This window comes from Hippocampus bargibanti, linkage group LG22 (genome assembly GCF_051943395.1).
Source record: "Hippocampus bargibanti isolate YZ-2025 linkage group LG22, ASM5194339v1, whole genome shotgun sequence".
Classification (NCBI taxonomy): Eukaryota; Metazoa; Chordata; class Actinopteri; order Syngnathiformes; family Syngnathidae; genus Hippocampus; species Hippocampus bargibanti.
Genome location: NC_142755.1, coordinates 7,811,633 through 7,824,329, shown reverse-complemented (window position 1 = coordinate 7,824,329; position 12,697 = coordinate 7,811,633). Strand labels below are relative to the sequence as shown.

The 12,697-nt window shown below is 49.2% G+C and overlaps 1 protein-coding gene across 3 annotated transcripts; it reads right to left on the bottom strand.

The window, feature by feature from the left end:
- Position 1: 1 nt before the first annotated feature.
- Positions 2-11,889, bottom strand: pthlha (parathyroid hormone-like hormone a). 3 transcript variants are annotated; one of them, XM_088988390.1, is made up of 6 exons: positions 11,292-11,889; positions 8,050-8,129; positions 7,886-7,946; positions 3,790-5,632; positions 1,062-1,448; positions 6-938 (listed from the first exon to the last, which is right to left on the bottom strand). In XM_088988390.1, the coding sequence occupies exons 4-5, from the start codon at positions 4,428-4,430 to the stop codon at positions 1,079-1,081; spliced, it is 1,011 nt and encodes a 336-aa protein (XP_088844516.1). In that variant the 5' UTR covers positions 4,431-5,632; positions 7,886-7,946; positions 8,050-8,129; positions 11,292-11,889; the 3' UTR covers positions 6-938; positions 1,062-1,078. The 3 variants fall into 3 exon arrangements, with proteins under 3 accessions (XP_088844517.1, XP_088844515.1, XP_088844516.1); XM_088988389.1 differs by having other exon boundaries at positions 4-1,448; XM_088988391.1 differs by lacking the exons at positions 7,886-7,946; positions 8,050-8,129; positions 11,292-11,889 and having other exon boundaries at positions 2-1,448; positions 3,790-3,892; positions 3,993-4,132.
- Positions 11,890-12,697: the final 808 nt, after the last annotated feature.

Below are 12,697 nucleotides of genomic sequence, written 5' to 3'. Positions count from 1 at the left end.
TCAAAACGGAGCATCTCATTTACTTTGGCTTGAAAATAGCAACGACGCACACTTACAATTTTTTATTCGTTTTGTATCTGTCGAGCAATTCCAATGCGATCAAAGTCTTTGCAGTTGGATGAATTCGTGACGTTTTCGATTTGATGAGCGACCGCACAAGTGGAGAGATGGGGTCAAATGTTTGTTGTCAGTGCAAGAGGCAAAAAGCAACCGCCAGGGGGCGACGCGGACAGAAAATCGACGAAAGACCTTCGGTCGACTTGTTTGTCAGTGTAATACGGAAGAGCGTGAGGGCCAGATTGAAAGAGCGACATTTTGGGAGATGGCTTCTCAGGAAAAAAAGTCGCAAATTTGCGGGTTTCAAAATCGCAATTCTGCTAGATTGAAAGTCACAAATGTGCGAAATTCAAACTCGTAAATTAGTTGGATTTAAAGTCACACATTTGCTAGATTTAAACGATTAAAAAAAGTTTGTAGTTTGAGATACGTACATCATTCGTCTACAGAAGAGCATTAGACTGCTAACCCACCACACGACCGAATCATGTATCTCAAACTCAGTTTTTTTAAAAGTTTAAAGCAAATTTGTGACTTTGAATCGAGCAAATTTGCGAGTTTGAATCGAGCAAATGTGTGCCTTTCTTCTCCGAATAATACCCCATCTCAAAAATAAATATATTTCAACCTAGCTCTAATGCTATTCCGTAGTGTAAAGTGCATGATGGGAAGAAGAAAAAAAAAAAACACCACCCTAATAAATAGAACATTCAAAGCAAATAAATTATAAGAAAGATGTTGAAATGAAAGTGAACTAACTCTTCCATATTCAGGTCATTTTCTACACTACGGCTTTCTCTGTACACAATAAATATTCATCTTTCTCTTCTTTCCAAACAGCAAGATGACTGTTTAGGCGTCCACACCACAACACGGGGTTTCTGGACAAAAAAACAAACACAACTATTCATGCTAATGAACTTGTTCAAAGCAACAATTCAGCGGAGGTCGTGGCTACGACTTTCTCGATATGTGGAATTGGAGTTTGAGAGGGTGCCGCGGACCTGCGATCAGAGGAGCTTCAGAGGAGCTTCCCTGCAGTCGGCGGCGGCAGTGACCGAGCCCTCCTCTTCCTTTTGTTGGGGTCCTTCTTCTTGGAGGGGCGTCCTTTTTTGCGTCGTTTGGCCTCCTTGGAGATCTCGTGGGTTTCCTGCGGCAAGTTGGTGGTCTGACGCTCCTCGGCCGACCAGTCCGAGGGTAGGCCTTTGCCCTTGCCCTTGCCCGGCGCCGGGGGGGCTTTGGAGAACGGGCCCGGCGGCGCCGGCGGCAGCTGGCGGACGGCGGCCGTGTGCACCTCATCCAGCAGCTCTTGCAGCCACATGCGCCGCTTCAAGTCTTGCAGCGTGCGGCCTTTGTCGTGCATCAGCTGAGCGTGCGTCACTGATCGGCGCCTGAGCAAAGTCAAATGACAACAGTTGTCAGCTCGATTGTCTGCCGGGACTCGGCCAATCCATTGACTGCCTCAAAGCTCTGCGGCAAAGAAAGATTCGCATGATCCGGTTGACTCGATTCACAAATATATTTGCCTTGATTGGTCTGGCCGTGGAGACATTTACATTGCGCAGCAGCAAAGTGATGAAAGTGACATCTTTGCTGCTTTTAGACTGACACGCATTTGCAACGATCAAAACGCTCCAAAAATACTTTGGACATATGGAAGTAATTACGAAAATGTGCATATACGCTAATAATGATACCATATATACATTTCATTTCCAAGCGCCTTTAAAATCTCTCACGATCCGTTTTTCTGTGGGTGAGCAGCGGCCGCCACACATGCCAGCGTTCACTCAACCCGGACGGAAGTAACTCAAATAGAAAGCTAGCTATCCACTAGATAGCCAATAGTTAGCTAGCTGGATTGGTAGCCAGCCAGCTAGCTAGCTATAATAGATAGTTAGCTCTATACGGACTGTTTTTTAGCGTTTTTGGCGGCGACAGCCGAAGCGCTAAAGAGCCAAAGAGCCAAAGAGCCAAAGAGCCAAAGAGCCGCTCCGCTTTGATTCCATCCAGATGGTGCGAGGCGGCGCTGGTCTCATTCGTCTTATGTTGGCGTTCAAGCTTCTTGGAGCTGTTGTCTTTGCCGCCGGCCAGCCCTGATCGGGTTTCTCGACAGGCCGGTTCGCTCCTAAACAAACAGCTGAGCCGAGGACGGGCTGAGCCTGGGAACGGCGAGCCGGAGAGGTGCGAGCGCACCGACGGCAGAAGCGCCCCACCCACCCCCCCTCTGCCCCCGAAAATCCCCCGGCCCACCATCAAAGCGTGCCGCCGCCCGGAAGAGCCGCGGCGGGATACTTGGCAACCCCGCGTCCCCGTCACACGCCGCCCTTGTCCAAATAATAATAATAATAATACATTTCATTTCTAAGCGCCTTTCAAAATTCTCAAGGTCACTTTACAGTCACAGGTTAAGTTTTTTCCAGTGGGTGAGCAGCAGCAGCCACACGCGCCAGCGTTCACTCAACCTGGAATAACTCAAATAGCTAGAAGGCTAGCTAGCTAGCTAATAGGCATCCAATCAATATACATATATACATGTATATATACATACATACATATACACACATATACACACAATGCAATACAAATCACTCGTAGATTTTTGTTGGTCCATCAATGATTTCCCGCAACCACCTGCAGCAGAGCTTTCCGGAAATGAGCGCGCGAGTCCTCCGTAGCCAAGCGACGGCGGGATGTCGCATTCAGTCAGCAGGTGAGCACCATTTTTTGTCAAATGTCTTGCGGGGGAGCTGATCCCCCCCCACAATTTTCTTTTGTGACCTCTTCGGCTTAACACTCGCCTGCGGTGGGGTCTTTTTCGGTCCCATAATAGCAAAAGTACTTCACTCGATAACAAACCACGTCTGCACGCAAAGAAAGTGGGTGTGGAAAACTGGTCCGTCAGACATCGTGGCGCTGTGTGGTTGGGTACGTCCGCTGAAAACTAGTTCGTAAACTAAGGTTATATTCTTGCAAATTTAATAATAATAATACATTTCATTTTTAAGCGCCTTTCAAAACTCTCAAGGTCACTTTACAGTCACAGGATAAGTTTTTCTGTGGGTGAGCAGCGGCAGCCACACGCGCCAGTGTTCACTCAACCCGGAAGTAACTCAGATAGAATAATAAGACAAATAGCTAGAAAGCTAGCTAGAAAGCCAATACGTAGCTAATAGCTAGCCAGCTAGATAGCTATTGTACAGTATTACTTACTTAGCACAATATTTCTTATTAACAAGTCAAAAGAAGAAAAAAACTAAATAATAAATACAATGACAACACAAATACACAGAGAGTCCTTGGAATTCTGTACCTCTTTGTGACATGATGAAATAGGAGAGGATCAAAGCGTCCTTTTCAGCAGTGGATCAGGGACGTCACGGTGGTCGTGAGCTAAAGCGTTCGTAAGCTGAGGTATCGCCGTACGTCGTTGACACCGTTCGGGATTCGGATGGCGTTTTTAGCCTCGTTTGAAATAGCTGTAATGTTGAACATCCCAATGTATGAGTGAACGCTGGCACGTGTGGCTGCCGCTGCTCACCCGCAGAAAAAACTTAACCTGTGACTGTAAAGTGACCTTGAGAGTTTTGAAAGGCGCTTATAAATGAAATGTATTATTATTATTATTATGATGATATACAACCGCCGATGGAATGGACTAAGCGTGAGCAAGAGGACTTGTGGACGGACACCAAGAAGAAGGAAAGGAAAGGAGGAGCGTTCGCGACTTACGTTCGGGCGTCTGCGGGTCGAGCCCGGTTGGCGTCGGGCGAGCACAGCAGGAAGGCGGCCAGGAAGAGGGCGCCCACTCCGGACATCTTGCGGCCGGACGCTTCTGCCAACAAGAGACGAGCAGCTTGAGCCAGCGAGTCAGTGAACGCACGGGGCACACGGACGGACGGACGGACGGACGGACGGCCGGCCAGGAAACTTACATTCCCTCTGTGGACTTTGTCACAATTAATAAAACATGGAGAAAAAAAACTCCAGGCAGCAGATCTGAGGAGGAGGCGGAGGCGGAGGTCCTTCTTCTCCTCGTCGTTCGTTTGTTTTGGTTTTTTTTTAGTTGCGCGAAAAGTCGAGCAGAGCGCGGCCGCGTCGCTGCGCCTGTTTCCAGATGTTGCGCGGATGCGGGAATGCCGCGAGCGGCGACGGGAGCGTCGTGACGGCGGGCGGGCGGCGAGGGGCGGAGCCTTGCCGCCGGAGGGCGGGCACCCGGGGGAGGGGGCCCGTCCAGAAGGTTTCCGCGCCGAGCTGAAGACGGACGGAGGGACGCGTCCACATTCCAGTTGCTGAAAAGTCTTGGTCTGCCTCACTTCGTGTTTGCACACGAAGCCATCCAAGCCAAAACATTTTGCCCCCTCCATGCCCATCTGACCTTCTTCAAATGTCCATTCCCTCAGATCCGCTTCCTCCCCGCACCTCTGCGTACCCCCCCCTGCCCGTCTCAGCGCGATGGGGGACGGAGCTTTCAGCCGCTCTGCCCCCAAACTCACTTCCTCCCGACATTCGTAACAACGATTCTCTTCCCACCTTCAAATCTCATCTCAAAAGCCACCGATAGAGATTAGACAGAATACAAGTTATCATATTTCATAGTTCCAGGTTACAAATCTATCAGTTCACGGAAAAGACAACCAATTAAAAATATCATCTAATATGTTTTATTGCCTACAGCTGTTGGTGCTTAGAACGTCCGGGGGCGTGGCATTCAAACCAAGAAAACGTAAAATGTTTTACTAATATATCACTTAAATTTGCATATACTCTCAATAAATAAGAAACTGCTCGGCAGAGGGCTGCAGCAGTTGGCCGTCTGTCATGAATGACTGCGTGCTCTGCCGGCAGTAAAAGACAATCTTCCTGCGTTTGAGCCTTTGTCCACAGTCCCAACATCTCTGACACCCACCGATTTAAACTTGCATTTTCTGTGTAGCTCTATCTCTTGTTTCTATTGATAATTCTATTTTATTTGATTGATTCTTATATATCTATGCTTGTCTGTGACTGTAACGTGTCCTAGACCTTTGAAAGGCACTCAAAATAAAATGTATTATTATCATATTATTAAAACGCATCCCTGAAGAAGGGAGGGGGGGGTGAGGGGTGCATGTGACATCATCACCTCGGCGGCGGTCTCGGCAGGTTTGTCGGAATTAGCGGCGGGGGGTCGTCGCACGACACTTTGCTACGATGCTCACTCTGTTCCGAATGATGGCGCGAGGGGATGACGTAACGACGGCGATCTGACGCTAACGCTGGCTAACGAGCTCTTTGCAATCAGCGGCAGGCGTGACGCGACTTGATGGGCGCCGAGTGGTCCGTCACCACCCCCCCCCCCCTTTTCTTTTTGTTTGTATCGTCGTGGAAACGAGCGCAGAGACTTAATCCGACGTGTCTGCTCTGGGAATCTTCTATTTTTAGCCACGTGGAAAAGCAAGATGACTTTCTCCCCGCTTCATCGGCAAGCGAGCGCGTCCGGACATGCTCGCTCGCTCACTCACTCACCGCCAGTGGCGGGAAATCTCCCGCTGAGTCAGCGTTGTCACAGCGCAGCAGTCGAGGAATGCCACACCTACGAAGAAAGAGAGGGAACAGAGAATGGGACCGGGACCGGGATTGGGACCGGGACCAGGACCGGGACCGGCTTTTCAGAATCAAGCGTGAAAACTCAGCAACGTGGGAATTTGAGGAAGGTCGCACCCGCTCTACGACGCCCAAACTGCGGTCACCTGACAGGCGGGGTCTCGTGACCGGCGACACGAGATGACACTTAACGCATCACAAGAGATTGGTGTGATGGATGTGCGCGCATCGTGCGATTGGCCGACACGCTCCCCGCCGCTTTTGAGGGAACGTCCCCAGTCAAAGCCGGCCAAACTCGGAATAAAAGTCAACTTGCCGGCTACACGCGCAAGGTTCCTGCTAGCTGGCCCGCACGCTGCTCATTAGCTCGCACGCTTGCTTCCTGCTGCCTCTCACAGAAGTAGATCGATGCTAACGTTAGCGTCATAGTGCCACTGACATTGGACTGTTTCTTCGATGCTATTGTTTCATTGCAAATTAGAACCTGTTCTCAACCCGATTTTTGTTTTTTACTCGTCCGCTTATTCAAAAGGGGGCGTTTACCTGTTTCGACATCAAGTCAAGATCATCCAATCAAAATTGCGATTTCCGTCGACACGAGCCCAAACAGGAAATGAACGGGGAAAAAGCGAGAATACATATTTCGTTTGATCATTTTGGTGTGACAAAGTGGGAAATCTGCTGATGGGCGGAAACTTCTCCTCCCCAAGTCAAGTGTTGCGCTCGGCTCGCTCAAAGGATGGCGCGCTAACGGCTTCCCGATCTGTGGAAACGTCCCAAGGCACACGAGCATCTTGGCACTCAGCGCTTGCGTGTAAGACTGTTTCTGAGGGGACAACTTTGTGGGTTTTATTTAGCGTGTGTGACGGAGAGAAAAGGTATGAATGAGTCTGAGCGCCAGCGAAAGGGGGGCAACGGGGCGTGTTTCTCACGCGCAATTAGACGGCGCATTTTGGATTCCAAACGGCAGGCGCTCTAAAAATAAAAGTGTGTCTTTGTCAAGCACGCGGCTTTTCACGTCTGCCGCGTCAAACGGCCTTTCTTGTTCACGGCTCGACTGGAAAGCGAAACACACAACAGGCACGACTCATTGGCCGGCCCGGATGGGGGCGGGGGGGGGGGGGGGGGTCCCGGTGCAAGACTGGCGGTGAAAACAATTCAGTGGGCAAACACGTCCACCTCCGCGGCGGTGGAGCAAAAGGGGGAAAAGGGCAACATGGCCGCCATCTGGCCAGCATTGAGATTGGTGTCCCGGGGGCCCCATTTTGAGTGAAGGCCTAGGTAGCTATCTGGTAGTCGTCTATTAGCTAGCTAGCTTTCTATCTGAGTTACTTCCGGGTTGAGTGACGGCCTGGTTAGCTATCTGTTAGCTAGCTAGCTTTCTATCTGAGTTACTTCCGGGTTGAGTGACGGCCTGGTTAGCTATCTGTTAGCTAGCTAGCTTTCTATCCGAGTTATCGAATTAGCTGTCTATTAGCTAGCTAGCTTTCTATCTGAGTTATTTCCGGGTAGAGTGACGGCCTGGTTAGCTATCTGTTAGCTAGCCAGCTTTCTATCTGAGTTACTTCCGGGTTGAGTGACGGCCTGGTTAGCTATCTGTTAGCTAGCTAGCTTTCTATCCGAGTTATCGAATTAGCTGTCTATTAGCTAGCTAGCTTTCTATCTGAGTTATTTCCGGGTAGAGTGACGGCCTGGTTAGCTATCTGTTAGCTAGCCAGCTTTCTATCTGAGTTACTTCCGGGTTGAGTGACGGCCTGGTTAGCTATCTGTTAGCTAGCTTTCTATCAGAGTTATCGAATTATCTGTCCATTAGCTAGTTAGCTTTCTATCTGAGTTACTTCCGGGTCGAGTGAAGGCCTGGCTAGCTACCTGCTAGCTGTCTATTAGCGAACTAGCTTTCTATCTGGGTTATCGAATTAGCTGTCTATTAGCTAGCTATCATTCTATCTGAATTACTTCCAGGTTGAGTGAAGGCCTGGCTAGCTACCTGTTAGCTGTCTATTAGCTAGCTAGCTTTCTATCTGAGTTACTTCTGGGTTGAGTATAGGCCTATTTAGCTATCTGTTAGCTATCTATTAGCTAGCTAGCTTTCTGGCAGAGTTATTTCCGGGTTGAGCGACCACTGGCGGTTGTGGCTGCCACTGCTCACCCACGGAAAAACTTATCCTGTGACTGTAAAGTGACCTTGAGAGTTTTGAAAGGAAATGTATTAATGAAATTATATTATTATTATTTTGTTTACCTTGGCGGCGTCTCGTGGCAGCGGCGGAGGTCCTCCGTCACGGCGGGGCAGGAGATGGCCGCTTCCGGTGGAAAAGGTGGCATCCGAGCATTGGAAAAAAAAAGACAACAAAATTAGCTGCAGGGGAAAGACAAAAAAAAAAAAACATCAAGATGGCCTCTTACCATTTTGCTTGGATTCGCCGCTGCTCCAGTGGCTTCGCGCGTCGACCGCCATCGCCAAAGTCAATGGCGGTCGATGGCGCCTGGGAAAAAAAGCAAGCGAGCAAGGTGAGGAAGAAAGCGGCGCATGTTGGCGCAGAAGAATGTTCCATCTTCTTCTGCGGCTTCTCCTTCTTTATTTAGACAAGGAAGGTTCAAGCGTTCTTGTTTACGAGGCCACCCAGGAAGCAAGCGTGTCACCGCCTCAGCGGCATCTCCGCTGCCTCCTTCCTTCCTTCCTTCCTTCCCTTCCCACCTTGAGCGTTTGTTTTGTTTTGGCGGGGTGATTTTGCTCGTTTGCGTTTCCGCCCCGCGCCGATAGAGAGACAAGCGAATGGGCGGAAAACATTCCACCGGCGTGAGCGCAGGCGAGTCGAGTTCACGCGCTGGACGTTGGCAGGAAATCACAGGCGGCGGCGGCCTGTCGGGATAAAGATCAGCGGGATCACGGCGAGGGCGAGGAGCCCCCTTCCGTCGTCACCTGTTCGACGCAAACAAAAAGCAGGCTGGACCGGTCGGCCCTTCGCCGGCGCGGAGAGCCAAAAGAATCCAACGGCGAGCAGAACGCCAGCGAGCCTTCAAAGTCAGTCTAAACAAAAGCCGGAGCACCTTCCTTCTCCTCGCCCTCTGATTCCCAACTATGTCCTTTTCCAGCATTCCCCTTTTCCCCAAAGTCTTTCCTTTTTCCTTCTCTCCTCCGGCACATCTGCCGCAAAGATGAGCCACCTGCTCATCTTTGCGGCAGATGTGGCCCAACCGCTTGGAGACCAACGAGCCTTTTTATTTCCAGTGATCAATCGGACACCGGGGTCTATTTCCAGTGACTGAAATAACGCCTGCCCGGATGCCCGGGGCATGCCACTTTTACGTCGGGCGGACAACTTACAAAACGTCTCCGCCCGAGTGGCCGACAACTTTTTCAAGAAAAAAAAAAAAACTTTTTTTTTTCTCCAAATCAAACGTTTGCTTTATTCAATCAAGCAAACGTTTGAACGAAGATTTCCAAATCGGAATGAATTATTCCGATTGCATACTCGGCACGGCGGCCAATCAGAAGCCTGCTTCGCGCTTCCGGACTTTCCAGGGCGTTATAAGGTCGTGCATTTGCATATCGTTTTCCAAAATAGACGCAGAGAAGCTCAGCCCCAGAAGAAAGATTTAAAAGAAGCTAACAAAATTCATGACGCTACAAAACGTAAACGCACATTTAAAGGACAACCGACCTCTCAACTCAACCACAAGTTGTGTCCATCATTTGTAAAATGGCTTCAAATGACTTCTACTGAGCGTATTTTACATAGATTCCAGCGCATAAGGCTATATTTTACCTTTTAAGACTGGCGCTGAATATTCCGGAAGTCTTGTTTTTGAGTTGGTGACGAGTCCGCACGTTACGTCACTGAAGGAACGCCCCTGACCGAAAAAAGGACACATTGTAGCGTCTTTCAATCACGTCAATGTATTTTGCTGTACTTTGGTCTGAAAACGTCGTGTAGGACCAAAAAGGGGCAGAAGAGGGCGACAGAGCTCCATTCCTTCTGAAACGGCCACTTCCGGTTTCAAATTGAAGTACTTTTAAGACACTTTAAGTCATTTTTATTGGTGTTTTGCATTGGACTCAAAATATCATACTGCGTGTTTTGGCTATTTTAGACGCTCTAAAACGTTTTTCTGATGTCAGTTAGGAAACCAAAAAGTGACGTCGGTTGTCCTCTAAAGGGACACGTCACTTGCGCCGCATCAGTTTCAATCGGCACTTGAACTGCTACCTTTCATTTTCTCCATCTAGAAGCGCAATCGTCCATAAAGGGTTAACTTCTATTTACGGCCCGCCCGTAGTCGGCATCCGGCATTATTTGCTGTGGCTTCAGCCCGACCGGAGGCGCGACTCGGGATTCACGGAAGTCAAAACACAACGAGCGGAGTCGTTTGCCGGCAGGAATGAGTGACCATAGAAATCCGTTTTCTCAGCGAGAAGCTCACGACACGCGTCGTGTGGTGAAAATGACTCATTTGGACTTGCTAGCGTGCCTCGCGCCGCTAATGAGCATCCCTAATCTCCGCAGAGGTTGTTACGCGACTCCCGCCAGCAAAGGAAGCTTCGCTTGCTATCTTGGTCAGCCGACAGCAATTAGCTAGCTAGCCCACACGGGCGAGCGCGCCCGCTTGAAGGAAGGGGAAGGTGACAGCACGTCCCTCGCGTTCCCGCCGGGATGCCGCCTCCTCACACCAGTCACCTGGCGGCGGAGGCAGCGAGGCCTTTTCAAAACTTGACCCATCAACACCGTGTCGACGTGATCGCTCGCATCGAAAAACAAGCCGGAAAAAAAAAAAAAAAAAAAAAAAACATTTGAAACGTATGATGTTGCGGATCAGACAATTCGGCTAACGCAGCCATCGGGAACCGATGGTTCTTTTGATGTTTGCATTTGCCTCGCAGACAAAACAAAATACATATTGTCGCTTTTTTGCTGTTCATTTCCTGTTTGGGCTGCAGTTGGCGGAATTTTGATTGGATGATACTGAGACTTAGGTGACATTAATGTCGAATGTGGTAAACGCCCCCTTTTGAATAAGACCGACGAGTCCAAAAATGACAAGTATTGTCCACTTCAAGTTGAACGGCAATGAGCACTAACTTTGCGTATGTAGCCGGCAAGTTGATTTTTATTCCTATCGTTTGGCCAGATTGTTTTTACTAATCACGAGGAATGAAAAACCATTCATATTCGTGGTGAGTATTATCACAAAATTATTTTCAATCATACATTGTGACAGTTTCCGAAATATTGACTCTCTTCCCACTGTATAAAATCGCACACCCAGTTTAGTTTAATCAGCTTTTATTTATCATGGTTGTTTTTTTTCTGCTGTTTATTGTTCTTTTAATTGTTTGCAAGTTGGCATGGGTGTTTTGAAAGGCGCTTGTAAATTAATGTATTATTATGATTATTATTATTATGTTGAAATCAATATATATGTATATATAGATATAGATAGATATAGATAGAAAGGTAGCAATAAAGAGATAGAAGGAGAGAGAGAGAGAGAGAGAGAGAGAGAGTAGCTCTCCCAGAAAAACATTTCTAAATATTTTGCTTTGAGTGCTCTCTCAGTCAAAAAGGTTTGCGACCCCTGGGCTAACAGATGATGGCATGTATTTCTTGAAAGAAAAAAAAAGATACAATCAAGAAAAGCTTTCTCACCCCTTTCAGTCCAATCGAAGGCCGTCATCCCCGTCGGCGGCAAGGTCGTCCGTCCGCGTTTTTCCGCACGAGCTATCCGGTCGCCGCACGGCCGGCGTTGGCGCTCAGCAGCTCGTTAAGGACGATCAATCGTCTGCAAGCTAATGAGCGTGATCCACTCGCATTGCGCCACATTAAGCGGTTGACGCGTGCCACGCCGCTTCCTGAGGCGGCCGCGTTCCGGTTCCTTCGGCGGCGGCCATTTTGGAGATCCCTCAGCAAAGACGACAAAGCGGGCTCCGTCCGGCGGCACCGCTCGCTCGGCCTCCCACTTCGCTTTCCCGGCGGAACGCCAAATTCAGCGACGCGTTCCGCGGGCGGCCATCTTGCGCGGGGCGCCCGGACGCGTCGGCCATCTTGTCCAGATGTAGAAGCCGGCCGTTTATTTGTGCGGCGGGTCGGCTTATTTTTAGAACGCGTGGGCGGGCTGGCGGGTTCAAAGGTGCGTTGGGTGGCCGCGGCCGCTCCGGCGTTGCGTTGCGTTGCGCGCGCAGGTCAGGCGCGAAGGTGAGGAAAGACCTCCGGAGCGCCGCTCAAGTCTCGCTTCCTTCCATCCTCATCGCGGCCCAGCTGTCGAGGACTTGCCGCTTCTTCCGAGATGCCTTTCCGCGAGATCGGAGGGGGGCTCGCCGAGTTGTGGCCCTGCCTGCGTGGACAAAGACAGCGTTTCAAAACAGGGCTTGAGCCAGTTGTGCCCCAAGCCAAATAATAATAACAATAATAATAATAATAATACATTTCATTTCTAAGCGCCTTTCAAAATTCTCAAGGTCACTTTGCAGTCACAGGATAAGCTTTTTTTCTGTGGGTGAGCAGTGGCAGCCACACGCGTCATCGTTCACTCAACCCGGAAGTAACTCAAATAGATAGAAAGCTAACCTGCTAGCTAATAGATAGCTAATAGTGAAATGTGAGACTGATAAAGGCAAATCTAATGTTCCAATAGATAGCTAATAGCTAACGAATAGATAGCTAATAGCTAGCAAACAGACAGGCAACAGTTTGCAAATATCAATGAAAAGGTTTCTTCAGCCGTCATCTGTACTTTTAAAATCTTCACGAAAGAACACAGATGGTTTGAAAGGGGAGTAAAAGAAGCGATTTTCAGAAAACAGCTAAATCCTTCACTAAACCGATATGGTGGGGGAGGTTCAATTTGGATCATTCGTACAACAGCCTGCTTAGGCAACATAGGATTAGTAATGCCGATGAGGTAATATCAGAGCAAATAGGGCAATCAGGTCAGTCGCACAATAGGAACAATCAGTGGAGCCGCAGGGAGTAGTCCTCTGCTCCCTCCAACCTGAGAGCAGGGGACCTATCATAGCAGAGTCCGGCGCCGCCACGTCTGGACCGTAGGGATACAT